Source organism: Lissotriton helveticus, chromosome 5_1 (genome assembly GCF_964261635.1).
Source record: "Lissotriton helveticus chromosome 5_1, aLisHel1.1, whole genome shotgun sequence".
NCBI lineage: Eukaryota > Metazoa > Chordata > Amphibia > Caudata > Salamandridae > Lissotriton > Lissotriton helveticus.
Window position 1 is genome coordinate 1,096,807,566 of NC_136065.1, and position 19,266 is coordinate 1,096,826,831.

A 19,266-nucleotide genomic window follows, 5' to 3' on the forward strand; every position below is an offset into this window, starting at 1 on the left:
AGATTACATTAGAGGCCACCCTCAGAAACATTGCCAGCAATCATCAGCTCTGTGCATCAAGCAGGCTTGCCAGTAGTAATGTAAAACGTTGCCAATCTGGAATGCAAGTAAGTACTTAGTAAATACAGATGCCATTCTCGTGGCACCAAGGAAGTAATATTAGTAATATGTTTCTCCAACACCACATACATTTGTCATTCAAATATTACCTTTAAAAATATTTTGGAAATTCAAGCATTTTCTGTAAACATCTTCTTATGAGTTCTGACAATACGCCAATTTTTTTTTTCAAATACTCACTTTTCATTTTTGTTATAAATATATTCAGCTAAGTAAAAGCATCTAATTTGGTAGGCTGGCTGCACAGAGGAGTGCTACTTACTGGTATCTGGGGAGCTACTGTTTGGAGAAGCCTGTTCAACAAACACAGGAACCCAAATAGACCACACATACAATCATATATACTCACCAACATTTCACACACAAAAACAGACTCCATCCACACCGAACCTTCAGATATTGCCTCTGGACACAGCCCCCACCCTGGCTATTTTCCAAGGCCCTACCGTCCGAGGTGCTGCGGGCAGAATCAAAGTTCACTGACTGTCATGGTAGTGGAGCTAGCCCCCAAAAAGACTGTTTCAAGGAAAAAGGTGATAAGAAGCTGCCAACGCCAAATGTAGGTTCGTTCCCCTTTCCCTCACCGCCACACATGTCCACCCATTCCCTCAATGCCACACTTTTCAATCCTTCACCCCACCGCCACACATTTCCACGTCCTTTTTTTCTTACATTTAACTTCTGCTTACAATTTCTATTTTTGGCACCTCATTCCGCTCTGTTAATTGGTTTAAATGTGATCCTTTTACTACACTCTGTTATTTTAGCTACCTCATTTCCTATCTTGTCAGCTTCCGTTTATTGCTCCTAATAGACTCTCATTGCAATCTTTTTTGTCTTTCTGAATTTGGCAAAACTGCAGCCTGAGGTGTCTCGTTAAGGGGCTTTTACTGACGCTTTATTTAATGTACATGGCCCGGAAGCCAGCCAGGATGTGATTTTCACCCAATGCTTGCAGCCGCTGGAACAACCTTGAAATATCAAAGGTCAAACCGCTCGTGTCCTGTTCGGCACTAACATGAAGGCCGAGCTTAACAGAGAAGTCAAGGGCCAGATCAACGGAAGTGGCGTGAAGGCTGATACCGGATACAGTACAAGGTGATTACTAGTTACAATATAGCTGTACTACCCAGCCACAGTTATATTAGAGAAAGTAACACTTCAACAATACCTCAAAATATATATAAATATATCTACAGTAAAAACAGTAAACAGAAAATCAAAAACGGCACAGACCTACTTTGGGCTATTGGGATCCAGCAAGAGCGCCAGCCAGGCACTTAATGCATTTCCAATAGCATAGCATGGACAGTGACCCAGTGTTTATCCCGAGAACACTTCTTTCGGCCTCCTGTTCGCCTCACAATGGGAATAGCTGAGTGGGTACTGAATAAAGACAAAGTAGACAGTGCCTCACTGAACTTATAAGTGCTTGCGTTTTAGCACAGTGAATGGATTAGCACATACTACTGAATGGGTCACTACAATAGTGCAACAGCAGTGACAGAGTGTTTGGTGGAAGTGGAAGGATACAGAGTGCAGAATTGAAGATGTGAAAGACAAGTAAAACTTTATAAATAAATAAATAAGGGGTCCCTGAAAAGTGTCTGTATAGAGGGAGACTCTGCTTGTTAAGCATCTGGTACAGTGTAGATGGCTTCTTGGAGCAGTATGCCTCTGCAGGCAAGTCCAAATGCAACAACAGGGTTGACCAGCAGTGCTTTAGAACTTGTTCTTTTATTAAATTGGCAGCACACAGCCCCACATTCAAGACGCATGACAGTAGGGTCAATGTAAGACTTTCAGTGGTAATTTTCCCATATAACTGGAGCCTCAGCTTTTGTTTGCAATGTTTAGTACACAAGTAGCAGCTGAATACCAATCAGTGCCACATATTCTCTAAGCTCGAAACTGCAAACAACCAGGAATATGCAGTGTTTCCCTTATTAGAGGGGCTTCTACGAAGCAAAGGTCTTGCCCCGCTCCAAGAATGCAGGCAGGGAGCTGGTGCCTGTCAGAAATGCAGATTATTATTTTGGAAGTGGGGGCACCCCTACCAACTCAATAAACCTACTTAGGTTAGGTCAGAATACACTTCTGACAGAGTCTACACTCAACCCCTAGTATCTACGGCAAAAGCAGCAGGCAATCCCCAGGAAAGTGATGTCTAAGTTCAAGCAGTCCTTACATAAAGGGGTAAACCCAAAAATCACAGGGACCTGGGTATTTTACAGTACAGTAATGGGTGGTCCCAGTAAAGGTACATTCAACAGTGTATTAAAGATAGACAAAGGTTTCACAAACTCAAAGAAAACGTTTATATATTGAAATAGTGTTATTTAATCACACTGGACACATAATGATTGCAAAAACAATTTAAAAGCTGTAAATGCCCAGAGGAAAAAGGGGAGAAGAAGTAGGGAAGAATCGGTGATTTGACTGAGGGTAACTGGGTAAGTGAAGTTAGAGTATTGTGCACATCACATTATTATAATTTAATGGCACATCATTTAGCCAAAAGCTTTACAATTCCATAAACTATATTTTGTATTCTATAGCCATGTATAGGAAACAACAAAACACAGTAAAGCAATTACTGTTGATTATATTGGCAAAATATGAAGTGTCGACGTTTCGACCCCACAACAAGTGTAGGTCCTTGAAATGCTTACAAAGGGGGTCTTCCTCAGGACTGTGGTGAAAGGGGAGGGGGGCACCTAGGGATCGATTACAAACAAATTACTTAGAACACACATGACCTCTAAACAGTTAAAACTTATAGAGTAATAGGAGGGCATCAGTCCCTATTATTTACCATAAATTGCCCCAGAAGGGGAGGCTGGTGGAACAAGTCGGGCTCGAGGGCTCCAAACAAAGGAGAGCCGAAAACCGCACCTGTAAAAATAAGGTGCATGTGAATCTACCCACCTATTATGTTTAGTTGAGATACACTAACGGCAACAGTAAATTACAGTCTCTTACTTGGAGGGTGAATCAAGGTAATAATGTCCCTTCCACAATATTTGCTTGAACGAGAACCAGATTGCTTGATTTATTCAAGTAGTATTAATCTTGAAAATAAAGCACAGGAAAAGACTGCTATCAAAGACCCTCAAAAACAAACAGTGGGTGGTGTATTAAGGCCACCGTGTCATAAACGGTATGTATAAATACCTGTCAGTTTCATGAATTACAGAGTCAACCCTGTGCCACCACGATCTGAAAATTGATTACACGTCACAAATATTGGGCCACAGTTCCCTGCACACCATGCTACTCCCTGGGACAAACACACCCTCTGACATCCCCCCTATGCTTTGAATAGCGCTCCTTTATTGGAAAAGGGCCTTATTATACACTGGACGGAATTTCCCATACGCACCTAACACTCCCTTATTCGGAATTCCCACCTCAACAGGACTAGTCACTAGTCGTAGTCTCTCCCATTGGACATGACAAGGGTTACTACCGTCGGGGCATTGTTCATTGACGGTACACTAGCGGACTGTGAGAAATTCGCTCATAGTCAAGGAGTCACCCGCTCCTTGTTTATATTAAACGCTACCATCACCCACTACATTAAAATGTACGGGTCCCCAGATGGGAATGAACCCCCTACACATGAATTAGCACATGCCGTATATCTGATGGGGGAAGGAGGCCATCTAATCAGATGGCTATACAGGGGCGTTTGGGCGCATGTAGGGACCTCTCTCATGGCTCTACGAGAGAAGTGGACTAGGGATCTTTGTAGAAACCTAACTGACAAGAAATGGTCCTTTCTCCTCGAATTCTCTAAAATGGTGTTTTGTAATGCCAAATGTAAACTTATACCGTATATGACCCTACACAGGGAATACCTTACACCACATTGCCTTAATTGCATATACCCTGAGGCACAGGTCTGCTGTCCTAGATGCCAGACGTGGAAATATTACATATGTTGTGGACATGCCCACGCTTTAGTGGGTTTTGGCACATAGTTGGAAAACGAATGAGAGACACAATGAGCACCTCTGGATGAGACACAGCAGAGATCTGCCTGCTAGGACTAAGGCGTCGCCCGAAATCACAGAAAGTACAAGGCTGTTTTGCTGATATGTCTATCCTCATAGCGGAACGTGCCATCACAATGAGATGGAAATCAGCCTTCCCCCCAACGCTAGTCACTTGGCACAAAGAGATGGTCCGATGGGGTGAAGCGGAGAGTGCTATCATCAGGCGAGAGGAACTGCGAGGTGTACGTAAAGCACCCATCTCCTTGGAATGGGATCAGATGTTAGAGTCACTCAAGGCCATTGATCCCTTTATGCCCTCCAATACACCAAATATGCCACCCCCTCCCCCCTGCCGAATCGTAGTACACTCACCCACACAGACCAGCACTGATTACTAGGTTAGCCAGCTCGAATGCCGTCTTTAAATCACAATGACCCCTATAGGACGTATCTACGAACGAAAGGTATAACCTGGGTCTGAATTACACGATCTTAGGGTGAGCCAGCTGAATGGGTGGAGGGTGGGTAGTTATGAGATTTTATGTTCTTTATTAAATCCTTTGAAAGTGTATAATTGTAACAACTAACTTCAATGATAGATATTGTAATGCAAATATATGACAAGGGATGCTGCAGATATACCCGGGTTATCTCAACTGACAAGACACTGCTGAAACTGTCTATCCGCCATGTCTGAAACAGTGTTACAATGTACCATTGGCTATGGCACTGTATTGCTGAAACAATCTATGTAAAATCAATAAAATTATATAAAAAAAAAAAGAGGGAAATGATGGAACCATGAGCGACGCAGAAAGTTACGAGCTAGGGTGAAGATAGACAAGAGGACAGAGAGATACTCTGAAAGAAATAAAATAATCCCACCCATTGCTTTGTCCTGGCTGCCAATACTAGAGGTGATTGAGAAGGGTACAATAGTGGACCTTGTCAAAAGTGGCAGACGGATCCAAATGGATGACATGTCAGCCGTCAATTATGGCATATCATTACAAGTAATTTGGAGGAAAAAACTTCAACCCTCAAAAAGGTCAAAAATTAAGCAGGGAGCCGACCAGAATGTTGATGAACATGATGTTATTGGGCTCTGCAGTTTCAATGAGTTTTTGCAGGAGGAAATGTAAATTGGTTTGTAGCTCTTTGTGACACTTTTACCAAGTATAGATGTATATAAAGGATTTGTGCATGAAGCCTCCAGGTATAGGTGCAATATCAATATTGAAGGATTCATTTTTAATCATACTGCTGTCAGTGGATGATTTTGTGGGATATAGTATTTTATTAAAGAGGGTAGGAGGTCAGGAGTCACCTGGAGACCCATACCCCGCAGGAGGCACAGGAGAGTGAGGTAAAGGTTGTAAAACTGGCACCTGGAGATTATGGCATTCTCTATTAAACAAATCACGTTCCTGAACTCTGTGATTCCCATAAATGGCTTTTGGATTTTTCTGGGAAATTATTTGCTCTGAGTACATTACACAATTTTAATTCGCTTGGCCATCAAATAGTTCATAACGATAACTAGGTCATCTGACGCTCATGTTAAATGCGTGTAGTATTCTGTATGAGCTATAATTAGCTGTATTTGAAAACGAATTAAAGAAAAAATAATTAACCATCAAAGCAGCACAATTATGAACACGTTTGTATGTGTAGTTTTTATATAGCATAAACCTAGCCAGGGAGGGCATCAACGGGAGCGAATGAGAGGTCCTTATATTTCATATTTAAAATTTTAGGCACAGTAAATTGAAGTGGTTTCTTCAGAGTTGGATGGTTTTCTCTCAAGTGCTTAAACTGGGATTAGCGTTTCATAAACAAATTAATAAGAGCTATGCGTCTTCTTTGCTGTTTATGTGCAGTGAGGAAGAATGGTCTCTGAAAACTTCTGCCTATTGAGTGTAAGCTGCTGTACTGAAAAAAAAATATTACAAAATGCACTTTGCTATCGTCGCTCATGCATAAGCCCCAAGAGATGCGACAAACAAAAACAAGTCAGCTGAGATTTAAGTGGACGGACCCTAATGTCTTATAGAAATGCACTACTAATACAGTCTAAAATGATACTCGTAAGGAATATTTAGGGATTTTAGTTCAAATGCTTTCTTAGAAGTATCTCTGTCATTTCCGAATAGAAAGCAGCATGATACAATTATACACTGGTTTATTCTACAGTGGATGAGAACAAAGGCACCACTCAACCCCTAAATACACGAATAAACAGGCTAAATAGTATCAGTCACTTCTATCCGATTTATTTGTTGCACTCCTCTCAGCAACACTGGTCTGCACAGGGGCACAATGCAACTCTGTGAACCTTGTCAATCACCTACTTGCTTCACTCTAACACAGCCTCTGCCAGGAACTTCCCTTCAAGATCATGACCCTGACTGGAGGCCATTGTTGCACACAGAGCTAGCATACCATTCCTATAGTTTCCGGTAAAGTAAGCCTTGTTTGCTAAAGTGCGCATGGAGATTGAGGGAAGGAGGACTCTTCCTTTTCTTCTCGCTTGCCTAGGGCGTTTTCTTTCCTCGTGTTCTCAAGGTTTTTGAGACCCATCAAAAGTGGTATCCGCTTAGTCTTATGATTAGTCACACATTCCAGTCTCATGACCAAGATCTCCCCAATGAGTAGAGTCAAACTTCCTGAAGTACTCTTTGAATGTTCTACTCATATTACATGAGGCAAACTGATTTTCTTTCCAACAGGAATACAATCTCTTCCTTCTTTGGATCAGTGGTTTCATATATTACCCATTCGTAGATCCTCATTGAATTTAGACCCTGCTGCTTGAAACAGCCCTCTCTTTAGACGTTAGGATGTACTATTGGGCGTCCCATCTGAAAGCCATCAAAGATTGCTCGGTGGAGGATGGGGAGACCCCAGTTATATCACTGAGCTCGCACTAATGGGGCTAGATAGCATCATGCACATACTTTACGGGGGATCAAATCGCCACACCCTGCTGCCCCGACTAGAATGGTCCTCATAATATGGAAATGGGCAAATCGGCTACTGGGGTGGAGGGAGAGAATCACCTAGATTACTCTGTTCTGGAGGTGCACTCTGCTCTACCATACAGCTCAATTGGAGGGCGTTGCCAAATGAGATAGGACTGGTATGTCCCAATTGGGAGAAGTCTGGGTGGGCTCGGCCATAATGTTGTTTCAGGACCTACAGTATCAATTTTCGCTGGCCAACTTACACTTTCACAAACCCTTTTAGCTGTGTCATGCGCTGGCAGTGTACACCCCGGAGTTGCAGGACATCCGTGAGCTCAGCCCTTTGGAGGCTAATCTTCGTATGCGTCATTTGGGGAAGGGCTCTCACAAATATATAAGACACTGATCCACAATGCCCCTGATATGGCTGTTAAGACCATATGGGAAACCTGGGTGGAACCCTTGGAGGAGGCAGATTGGAAGGGTTCCCCAATGGCACCGAGGACCATGGCCATTTCGGCAAGACTCTGCCAGATACAGCTCAACTACCTACACACCACATACTAGATGCTGCTTCTGCTTCAGGTGGTCCTGGGCTCAAATTGTTTTTGATGTGGGGACTTAAGTGCTATTATATGGTGTGGTCCTGGCCACGTATCACCACTTACTTGCAGGAGATAGGGCAGGAACTGTCCAAGGTACACAGAATTACCCTGGTACTGACTCCTAGGATTGCTTTGTTGGGTATTCTAGAAAAGGTGAGCGATTCCAGGGCGTAATGGATACTCACTGAATTGACCAAGCTTTTGGCCAAGAGGGACATTGCACGCTGCTGGAAACATCCCCAATCCTCAACATTAAAAGCCTAGCAACAAGCGATGGACTCGGTGTGCCAGCTAAAAAAGCCGAATTTCAGGTCACGGGGGTGCTCCCAGGAACATCAGACGATTTGGGGGGCTTGGTGGGAGCATTCAGCTCTGGCTGTGGTGATTGGTGCTGTGTAGGAGCTGGGTTGGAATATGTTATGAGCGGGAATCTGGGTGATGAGGTGAGGGAGTATTTTTTTTTTTTTTAAATAGATAATTAGTGGGTAAATTAAAACTGCCACAAAGGAATCCGTTCCATAGGAAGTTTTAATCATAAATCCCTTGGGTAGGGTTAAAAACAGTGATGGTGGCAATGGTCTCTCACATCCTCCTGTTAGGTCGACATGTTTCAGCCAAATATGTGTACCCTTTGAGTCACAGTGGCTTTCTTCAGGACCAAGTTGCCATGAAGACCCTAGTCAGTAGTCGCATGCACACTAAGGCATGCATAAATGGTGTTGAGTAGTTTGCAACTTATGATTTTCACCAACCTTCTTGTTAATTCTAGAGTGAATATAATTAAGAAGACACTATGCAGACAATTATGGGAGCTCATAGCGCTGAAGAAATTTGTGGAAAGCCAGCGCTGCACACGTGTGCCGTGCAAATGTGCTCCTCGTGCTTGAACACAGTTCTCTGCACTATTTCAACTTCAATATCCTCTCCCCCAAAAAAAGGCTCCACTCTAATCAGGCATTGTAGCACACCTGAGGTGCAGTGGGTGTCTTGGGTGGTAACCTAATGATGAAACATGTGTTCTGCTAATAAAAGTCCTAATGGTTTTCCTGGATACATGAGTGAAAGGTATTTGTGATGGCATAGTAGTATGGTAACGAGCTCACTTTCATTTGTTTGTGAAATTCAGAAATGGTCATTTTCATCAAGTGGGAAGTAACTATCCTGTCCTGTACCTCTGGAGGGGCTATTCATGACACTTGCCTAGGGGATCGACCCAATGGCCATGCCCTTGGATGAAAAGAGAAGTGGATGAATAGCAGATGAATAAATGTGTAGCCATCTGCCACTTACCAACCTCACTGAGAAAACTCTCTCTTCAAGGTAGGTGGACAAGGCTTACTAAGACCACCGGGTGTTCAACCCACATCTGCCTGTTAAGAGTGGTAAGAACTAGAGTTGCATTAATGCACCACAAAGATAGAGCTCATTTTGGGAGAACTTCCTACTGCATTGGGTGTGAATTAGGGCAGAGCACAAATATAAAAAATACTGAAAATGACATAATTGTAAATTGTGTCAGTAGCACATAAAAGTACATAACAAAATGTACGGATATGTTAGAAACCCTTAATATGAACAGCACTGGTCTGTCATTGCCAGTACAAACTTCTCACATTATTTTAACCATGTGACATTTCAAAGGTGACGCTGGCTACCCACACGGACCCTGGCTACTGAACATAGTGAGACACGAAAGTACACCAAAAGAAATAAATTATTACAAACATCAAGACACAATCAACACAGTCTTAGGTCTTTGAAAGGTAAGATTCTGTTGCCTGAACAACAATAGTCAATGGCGATCTATGCCACAGAGAAAGCACGGATATTGCATTGCTCTGTATAAACAGCATTTCGCTCTGACGTTGTGTACTCCATGCCATCAAAAAAAGAAGAAGACAATGAGGCTGACAGAAAAAATGCAGAAATGAAGCAATGATTAACGTAATGTTTTTGAGCATTGATGACGCGATATGTGCCTCAGATGCATATTGCCTAATATGACACATGTCCTAAGTGTACACCATGAGTACATGTTTCACAGAAAAAAGGCAATTGTTCTGCCCCAGGAAGCTCACCACTAGAGTGCAAAGTCATGTGTCTTTCCAGTAAGAAAACTACTACAAACAGCAGCATTTTAGAGGACCTTGCTCTGTAAGCAAATCAGAGGGCATTATAAGGGCGCAGTTATATAAGTACTAGTATGGAGGGCTGGGTTACAAAAAAATCTAGGTCTAGAAGCTCCATGTGGTGGCTAGGAGTTGTTCTATGATTGTAACTCATACAACTGGCTTGGCTAAGCTGACACATGCACAACACACAAAAGGCCTGACATCCAGAAAACATGCGCGATGGAACTCTGCCTCTGTAAAATAAGCGAACAATAGTTTCACTTTAGGCACAGGCCAAAATTAACTTTGCAGCCTAATTTGTAAACTAAGTAGTTCACATGAGACAACAATTTACTGCAAACTCAACTTGTGTTAAATAACATCAGGCCATCGAAAATAAAAAGTATAACTTCACAAGACCGCGATTGTGCATTTACAAAATATGTAAATAACACTTGAACAAATGTGTTGCTGTAATATCTCCCCTGTTTTGTCCATTTGTAGACAATACAGTAAGAGTTCATGGAGATGAGTGGGCCTTCTCAAAGCTCTTCTGTGATCGGGTTGGTAGGTCGCCAAAGACATACATCAGACTGTGTGTGTGTTCATCAGCAGCTGCACAAAATGAACCTTGGCTACACTGAACAATGCCAAAGAAAACAGTATCTGTCGATGCCCGTTATAGCCGTCATATTCAGTGTCTTTTACCAATGCCCAATGGGTCCATTATATTTGCTTTTCCATGCAACATTGTTCACAATGTTGAAGAGATAAATCTGCAAGGTCAGCACAGGCTTCCAAAAAAGGCAATACAGTGTTAAAAGTAAAAATGCATAACATTTTATCAACTTGTCATGTTGTGAGTCGCGTTACAAGGGCACTGTATTCATCTAGGCAGTAAGGTTTAATCTGCACGCTGACCACGCACAAAGTGAAGCTTAGATTTCACTGCACAAAGGAGGGTACACGAAAGAGAAATCACCGCTGGTAAAGGGATTTAAATTCACTGAATTATATAACTTTGCCACAAACTGTGATAATTTACCTTTTTCGAGCAATTGTCTTAAGATAGTAAGTGGTGCAGACAATTTCAAAGTTACACGTTTAAATAACAGAAAACAATGCCACTATAAAAACACATCTGAATCCCTAGATTTCAGGAGTCCGATTTGCCTAAGAATGTTTAGGAGCTGTTGTTTGTTTCCCCTGAGCACTCTTCATAAATGTGTTTGCCTAAAATCCAACGCTCCGAAAGTAGTATGTCATGTTCTGCGTACATACACTTATCAGGTCTGGCATTACCAAGACCGTTTAATGTTACTAAAAAATAAAAGGGGGTGGTCCAAGTTATAATAGAAAGTGCATTTTTTGGTTAGCTAAGAACTTTGGTGATGTTTGATGAATCTTCACAAAACTTTCCCCCCAAAATGTTCATCTATCTCAACTCATGCCTGGAATGTTTTGGGGTGATCCGACAAGAGGGGGGGCAAAAAAAAAGGGGGGGTTCAAAATGCAACAACCCCATGCAATTTTCTGTAGGAATATTGAACAGCGATACTGGGGAAACGGCTGAACGGAATTACACCACATTTGGCAGAAAGGATGATGTTGGTCCGGAAAAAGTGCTTTTTTTGATTTGGTGTTTATCCATTCAGTAGTTTGTAGGAAATTAAGGTTAAAAAACTTTGTATATCTGGATGCTTGGGTTTGCGAGAGACTAACAAGAGTTCCGCTATCATGCAACTTCAAATAATAGAGTAATCTGAATGGCCAAGGGGGTCACACCCTCGCCATGCACTGCTTATGATCTCACATATTACAACACTCATGACATGTTGTGTGGCATCATTGATAACATTACTGATGACAACTGAACTGACATCAGTGACAACAACACCATGCATGACGAGAGTGGAAGTTCTAATTATTTTAAATAACTATAACTGTTCAATTTCAGTGTTTTTGTTAGTTTCAAATATTAAGTTTAAACTGATATTTTCACCTAACTGTAACAGCACTTTAACCTTTGTTTTTTTTGTGAATTCAGAGTTTTTTTAATGCAAAGTAATATTTTATTACCAGACCTAACTATAACGCCACTTTTGTGTAATATATATAGATATATATTACTTATAGTTATGTCATTCGTATTTTCCTTCTATGCTCGCTAAAGCATATAGCGTAGGTCAGGGGTTAACAGACTTCACCCATTGGCTATCTTCACTGAGTGATGGAATTCTGCTCCTTCACAAGCAAAACATCTGCACACAAAGTAGGTCTCTGCAGTGCAATAGCAACGTGTGCCGTCTGAGACCAGGAAAAGCATTTTTGCTTTTAGCCATTTCATATTGGTATGGGGCCCACAGCTCCCGTGTCAATATGTTTCACAGAAAGCAATAGCAAACCAAAACAAGCGTTCACAAAACCAAAAGCCTGCAGGCTACTCCAGACCTACTGACTTTGCCAATGCGTATTTAATTTGATAAGGACGGTACCAATAATCCCGAACAAGGATGCATTACTGCCAATGGCAAAGTAACAACCCTCTTTGCAACGTAGTAAGCACCTGCACTTGTCTTGGTCCTTTTCAACTGCTGACTGTCCTCTCTAAAATGCCTACTGGACAAAGGAGAGAAGGCAAGACCCTCACGCAAAGACTGCTAGGACCTACTACCCGTTTAAAAACAAATGAAATAATAAATAATATCATATAAAAATGATTTTCATGTGCGAGCAGTAATGAAAGACACAGTCACTATAGCCTGCTGGGTAAAAACAGAAACGCACAGCCAGAAGGCCTTCACCAGTTTCCAAATTTAACTCAGTCTTAATTTCAATTGGCTGCTGTTTGTTCGACAACAGAACACACACAAAATGTCGGTCATTCACCAGGTTGATAGTGTTTCATAATATTCACCACGTCCAGCACATCAAAGCATTTGGCCTTGTGTCTTTTTTTAAATATTTTTATTAGGAATTTTAAATGACACGATCAATAGAGTCATACACAGAAAGTGTATGTACAACCAACAGCATACCATCAATTTCAACATTATTGTTGTCGTACTTTCCATATCTTAGTGAGAACGTTGTGCCTAACAGCATACAACAATCAGAAACTATGGTGCAATCTTCCAAATTGTTTCATGCCACTAATATTTCCTGCTCAAAGATCCATCTTAGCCACCAGCAAGTACACATTCTATAGCCAAGTAGGCTGTCTTGCAGATATAATAATAATAATGCGTGAAAAGCATTAATATGCATAATGTCTATTAAGGGTGAGAGTGGAGGGTATCATGAAACATAAGACTCTTAATCCTGGCTCTCAGGAATTGATCTTCTGGTTCAAGAGAGGGTGCCACCAGTTCCATCTACTGCTCCACTAGTGGTTTTGTCCTCACATCTTGGCAACATCCCCTGCTGTAGGCGGCCCATCTGTTGAACGCCAGCGCACTACAAGGTCTCTGCAAGTGTATTTTCTAACTTATTAGCTCAACAGGCAGGTTCCTACAATAAGCAATGCCCGCCTTTTAATGTGCGTTCCAGATCACCTATGCACTTTGCCCAGAATGGGACCTGCACTGAGCAATCCCAAACCATCTAAACGAAGCCCACATCCAAAAGGTTACATCGAGAACAGCTCATGGTGTCTACTGGCATCATCACATGCAATCTGTAGGGAGTGAGATATATGTTATGCAAATAATTAAAATGTGTGCATTTATAAGGGGTATTCCTTTGAAATGGGTTTACCTGTTCAATTGCTTCATCCCACCTAGTCTGTAAAGTCGGTAGATTATCAGACACCATCTCAAGAGTGGTGCTGTAGAGCCAGGAAACCAACTTACACCCATTACCAAACGCCAACCAAACCTGCAAAAGCTTGTGGGACTGCGGATCTTGTGAACAGTTGCCCAGTGAGTGTTGTAAAGATCGCACCACTGTACCATAAATCAGAAATTGAGCCCCTGAGAGACCATCTTCTTTGATCATTGCAGTTAGGCTTCGGAGAGCCCCCAAGGAGTAACAGTACTCCATGGTCACTATACGAACTGTCCGGTATCCTCGCAGTTATCTCGCTGCGAGGAAACCCACTCTTGGCGTGTGTAGTCCAGTCAATGGCACTACTTTGTTTTTCTGGTCACCACTTCCTAGCAGCAAACTACTATAGTGAGGAGTTTAGGTGATCAAGTAAGTTTTAGCTTTCACCCCAGCAATATTGCCACCAGTGCTCCATTGTGCTTCGATACCCCCAGCTCTCTGATGTCCGTATCAACCAGCCATCGTGCTAGCCATTGTCAGGCCATTGTGTGTCTTTTAACAGTGGCATCGGAGTGCCCATTGCTCACTGCCAACAGCTTTCTGTTCAATGAGTGTGCTTGGATATTACCTCGATGGACCTAGTGTGTCTTTGGTTGACTCACTGTCTTCGTTTTTGTTGATGCCCAAAGGGTCTCTTATTTTTTTGTTACTATCACTGTGTATGATTGCGGACAGGTTTCTTATACCAAACCACTGCACCAACTCTACGACTTGCCTCCTTTGGCATAGCTAAGCACAAAGATTCCACCTCGGACAAAAGGACACGGAAACACATGCAAACTCTAGGTAGCTAGTAACAGTTATGACCATTAGTTGGAGTAATCTGTAGAGGAGAGAATTCTGAAACATGGATTATGAATGATGTCTTGTTGTGGCAAACCAATAAAATATCACTTTAGAATGGCTACACCTTCAGTCAAAATCCAGTTACAGATATTTGAAAAACTGGCATATAGTGCTACCACAACAACTCCAGAGCAAAATAAGATAAAATACTCACAATTACAAGAAACGGGCACACCTGCTGCTACATCCATCTATCGTGAACATTTTCTTCAGGCAACAGAATAAACCGTATTCTGCAAAATACATCAGAATAAAAATAAAACATACATCACATTGGAACACGTTCAGAGATGCATCATAGGATCCTCACACAAAAAATCTTAGTTGCTAATAACACGTGAGACAAGTAAAAAGAAAAAAATAGAGTTGCAGCAACTTAAAAGGATACAGAAATGCTTCCTTTGACAGGATAAAGGTCTAGATTGAGCACACAGGGCAAGCAGCAATAAGTGCAGGGGCCCAACGTGTTCCTTAGGAGCTCACCACTTGCGCTGCCAAGTGCTAGGGTTGCTTAATTTCATTGGGGCTTACACTTGATTCCACCTCAAGCACAGGATATGCTAATTTTTTATGGCATACATCCTTACTAGTGTGTGCTAATACTAGAATGAACTACATCATCCGCAATGCACCTGGGAGGACTGGTGATAATATGCCAGGCATAAGCTCCTACCTCCTTGTTCCACCACTTTAGACTTATTTTTTCTTTATCTCACTGTTGCAGGTCCTTTTTTAGGTCTCGCCTGACCCAGCGCATGCACTGGACTGGCGAGACTTTTAGTAAGGGCTTTAAAAAATGCTGCCCTGGCTGGCCTAGAGCTTGAGTGCATGTGCGCGGGCGCGCGCTTTGCGCGCCTCTCTCAACGCTTCAATTCCCTTTACACTTTTGATATAATCGCGGCACCCGCGCTTTACTTTTAACGTTAAAAGTAAAGCATGGGTGCCGCGGTTATAGCAAAAGTAAAGAAATAGAAAAACACATCTATTTCTTTACTTTTGCTGTAATCGTGGCACCCGCGCTTTACTTTTAATGTTAAAAGTAAAGCATGGGTGCCGCGATTATAGCAAAAGTAAAGAAATAGAAAAAAACATCTATTTCTTTACTTTTGCTATAATCGCGGCACCCGAGCTTTACTTTTAACATTAAAGTGAAGCGCGGGTGTAGCGATTGTAGCAAAAGTAAAGAAATAGAAAAAAACACCTATTTCTTTACTTCTCCTATAAATCGCGGCACCAGCACTTCAATGTTAAAAGTTAAGCGCAGGTGCCGCGATTATAGAAAAAGTTAAGAAATAGATGTTTTTTCTATTTATTTACTTTTGCTATAATCACGGTACCCGCGCTTCACTTTTAACATTAAAAGTAAAGCGCGGGTGCCGTGATTATAGCAAAAGTAAAGAAATAGAAAAAAACATCTATTTCTTTACTTTTCCTATAATTGCATCAAACTGTGCGTAACCAAGCTCTATTTTTTTTATTAGTCGGTCTTCTTTCCGCTCCATGGATGCCAATCAGGTGAAGGGTCATGCTATTTGTCAGGTGCCATCATGATTGTGATGGGCATTTGGGGCAGCTTTTTACTTTGAAGACACCAGTTTCTAATCATGTGTATGAGGGGACCCATGCGTAGTACCCAGCGAAGGCCTTAGTGAGTTATGGATGCATTTGATAGAATGACATCGGAATTGTTTCTGGAACACGATGCCATCCCAAATGCTCACTGGATGGAAAATTTGTCTTTAAGGGAGGCTTAGTGGTGAATTGACGATGTGTGCCACCGCTGCGTAAGAAAGGTTGTTAGTTATGTCATGTGCGCATAGTGCCCTTGATGCAGCAGGTCATATGTTTCAGGTTGGGAAAAGGATTACTGTGTTGCTGGGGTAATAATGCCATGTTTCATGTAAGTATTGCTTACTAGCTCAGTTTGTGGCAAGCTTCTAAATAAAACAAATCACCTATCCCATTAAGAAAGATAGGTGGTGGTGCATTCCAGAAAGTGTATGCCTCAATTGCTCAGAAATAATTTGCCACAATGGAAAGAAGTGTTGACGTGCCTAAGATCTCCCTTTCATCTTGCTTATTTAACACTGGCAATGGAGTTTTTTTTTTTTTAGGGTAGCTGGTTCTTTAATAATAACTTATTCTTGCTTTGGTACTTTAAAAATAAAAGCCAATGCCTTTGCTTTCTCGTAAAGTCACATGGTGCTTGCATTAATTGTTATTAAACTGACGAGCCTCGGTGAGCCCGGCCTGTCCTATTCCAACCACACCACGTCAGCCTCCTTGGAAGAAGGGATGCACAAAAACTGTTGGTAATGGCTCCGTCTGAAGTCCCACTGATCTAATGAGACAGCTGCCCCCCACTTCTGGCCTGAGACTGAGACGGCCACACCCCCTTTCTGGCCTGAGGCATACCGAATTTGTAGCTAGAGAGAACCACTAGCAGAATTTGAGCAGCACGAGCGAGTGTGACTGCGGTTTTCTCAAACCAGCCTGGGGCAACCCGTCTCTTGTTTCCTGAAACCCAGCCGAGGAGGAAGGTAGTTTGCGTTTTCATCCGCTGCTTTCACACGAGTATCTGAGGGTGAAATATTCATGTATAGAGTATCTCTCCCTGCTTCGGGGGCCAGGCCTTGTTCGTGGCAGGAGGTCGGACGTCTGTTGATGCACAACTGTTGTGAAAGATCACGCTAAGTAAGTTCCCATATGCAGATTTGCCTGAGCCGTTGGCTCCCGAACTGCGTGCGCTCCACCTCATCAGGAGACAAGCATTGGCATAGCCAACAGGTCTCGCCTTTGGGACCTTATAAGTGTTTAGCCATGCAACAGTTGATGTTGTTGCACCAAGGATATTGTGCTGAATAACTAAATACTTATAAGATCCCAAAAGCGAGACCTATTGGCAATGCCAATGCTTGTCATCAATGCTTGTTGCCCTTTGCCACTATTTTCCTATCTTTCTCTTTATTCCTCTTTTGGTCTCTTCCTCCATTTTTCTCTTGCATTGGGCCAAAGTGTGATGATGAAAAATAATTTTCAGCCACCAAAATCGATTGCTGGTACCCACCAAAAACTAGGGGACGGGAGATGTTGACTGCTACCTCAGCTAGAGAAGCAGATTCACGGACCTCTACAATAGTAGGACAACTTGCCTTGTGAGCAGCCAGACATACGAAAAACTGTTGAAAACACCAAAACAACACCGCTACCAACAAGGGACTGGCGTATAGGTTGGACAATGTTGGGACTCAAAACACAACCTTGATCTAGACCACAATTGTCTCGAATGGATCGTCTTCATAGGCATTTGCTGTGCAGTGCACCTACATGAGCGCTCTGCCATGTGGGGGGCGGGTGCTTTTCACTACTGGAACCGGGGTTCTATCTTATCAAACCTAATAAGTGTCATATTTTTATCAAATTCATAGGTGTCAAAATGTTATCTTTTATACTTTGCAAAGGTTTCTTTTTAAATCATGCAATTAAGCTATCTTATAAGGTGGTACCCACCACCTACAATTAAACACAGGAGAAATGTGGTCACACGCAAAACCTTTATAGGCTGCAAAAAGAAAGCACACACTCTACCATTGATTTGTATTGCCCAATCCCTTCTGCTGTCAAGGCTTAAACCAAGCCGACCAGCTTGTGAGTGTACCTGCCATTGTTTGGGCCCCTTGTACCAAGAGAGAGGTTGCAAAATGTGCACCCACTATCTGTGAAAGGTCTCGGATTCTGTGATGCGACCTATGTACAAATATGTTGTATCATAAAAGGTCACATAACAACATAACATCCTCCCTAATAAATCTTAATCAGGTAGGCTGCTATTTGCGACCTCCTGTGATTGGTTACAAACGCAAGGATGATGGCCTAACGCAGCAGAACACCACCCTGCCAGCGTTTCCATTACTTAATGGGAAACCTTTTTTCTTCCTTTTTTTAAAGCAGCTTGTGTTCTTAAAAGGATCTAGGTCTGATTTAAAAAATGATTTCCCTTTGGGAACACAGTGGGAGAGAAGGGAGTGGTGGCCTGACAATTCCCAAAGGAAAACCTGTCCAACTGGACAGCATCATCTTTGCGGATGGGTTACCACTTCTTCTGAAGAGTGAGCAACTTTTCAATGGTTTGCAACTGCAAATGCAGTCACAATTTATTGATACACCTCACTGCGATTTTCAATCGAGATGGAAAGCCCATTTTAAGTCCCTTCCTAATTGGAATTCTGAACGAGTCAATCAACCCATTTAGCGATTCAAAAAGGCTTTACTGAATCACTAAACCAGTTTAGCAGGTAGCAAAGCCATTTTATGTCAGCACAAACTGTGATTATACAAACTGCCAGATCTGGAACTGCAAAATGTCTTTGTACATCAGGCCTTTAATTCGTTTAACTGCGTCCTTTAACTGTTGAAAACGTGAGCTGAAGGCCCACTTTCCGAATCTGCATCATTAGAAGGTATTTATCTGGTAGTTAACGATATTATTCTGGTGGGGTCTAGATTTTACTATTGAATGTATCAAGCTATTATATTGTTATAAGATAGATATCTTTTTTTACTATATAGCTATCTTAGATTATTGTTTCGTCTGCAAGTGCATTAAGGCACACTTTCTATGGCACTGTTCAAGGTCCGTAATTAAAATAATTACAAAATCAAATTAGAGAATTCAAAGTAGACACTCTCCCTAGTGTTACAACTACTGCTGTTTCCTAGGGCTATGTAGGGAGGCTAGTCTTCACCATTTGTCTCCCTAGCAACTGGTATACACATGGTGATAACGTGCATAATGAGC

The 19,266-nt window shown here is 42.0% G+C and overlaps 1 protein-coding gene across 10 annotated transcripts in view; it reads right to left on the reverse strand.

Annotated features, from left to right (window-relative positions):
• Window positions 1–19,266, reverse strand: part of STN1 (STN1 subunit of CST complex) — a 508,555-nt gene that overhangs the window by 468,253 nt on the left and 21,036 nt on the right. For 5 of the 10 annotated variants that reach the window (XM_078643719.1, XM_078643715.1, XM_078643718.1 and 2 more), the window contains exon 2: window positions 14,623–14,701. The exons of 1 other annotated variant lie outside the window; for it this stretch is intronic. In XM_078643719.1, coding sequence (XP_078499845.1) covers window positions 14,623–14,659 — 37 coding nt within the window. In that variant the 5' untranslated portion in view covers window positions 14,660–14,701. Of the gene's footprint in view, window positions 1–1,356; window positions 1,379–2,935; window positions 3,016–14,622; window positions 14,702–19,266 lie in introns of those variants that run through there. 4 more of the 10 variants (XM_078643711.1, XM_078643716.1, XM_078643714.1 and 1 more) reach the window with 4 other exon arrangements.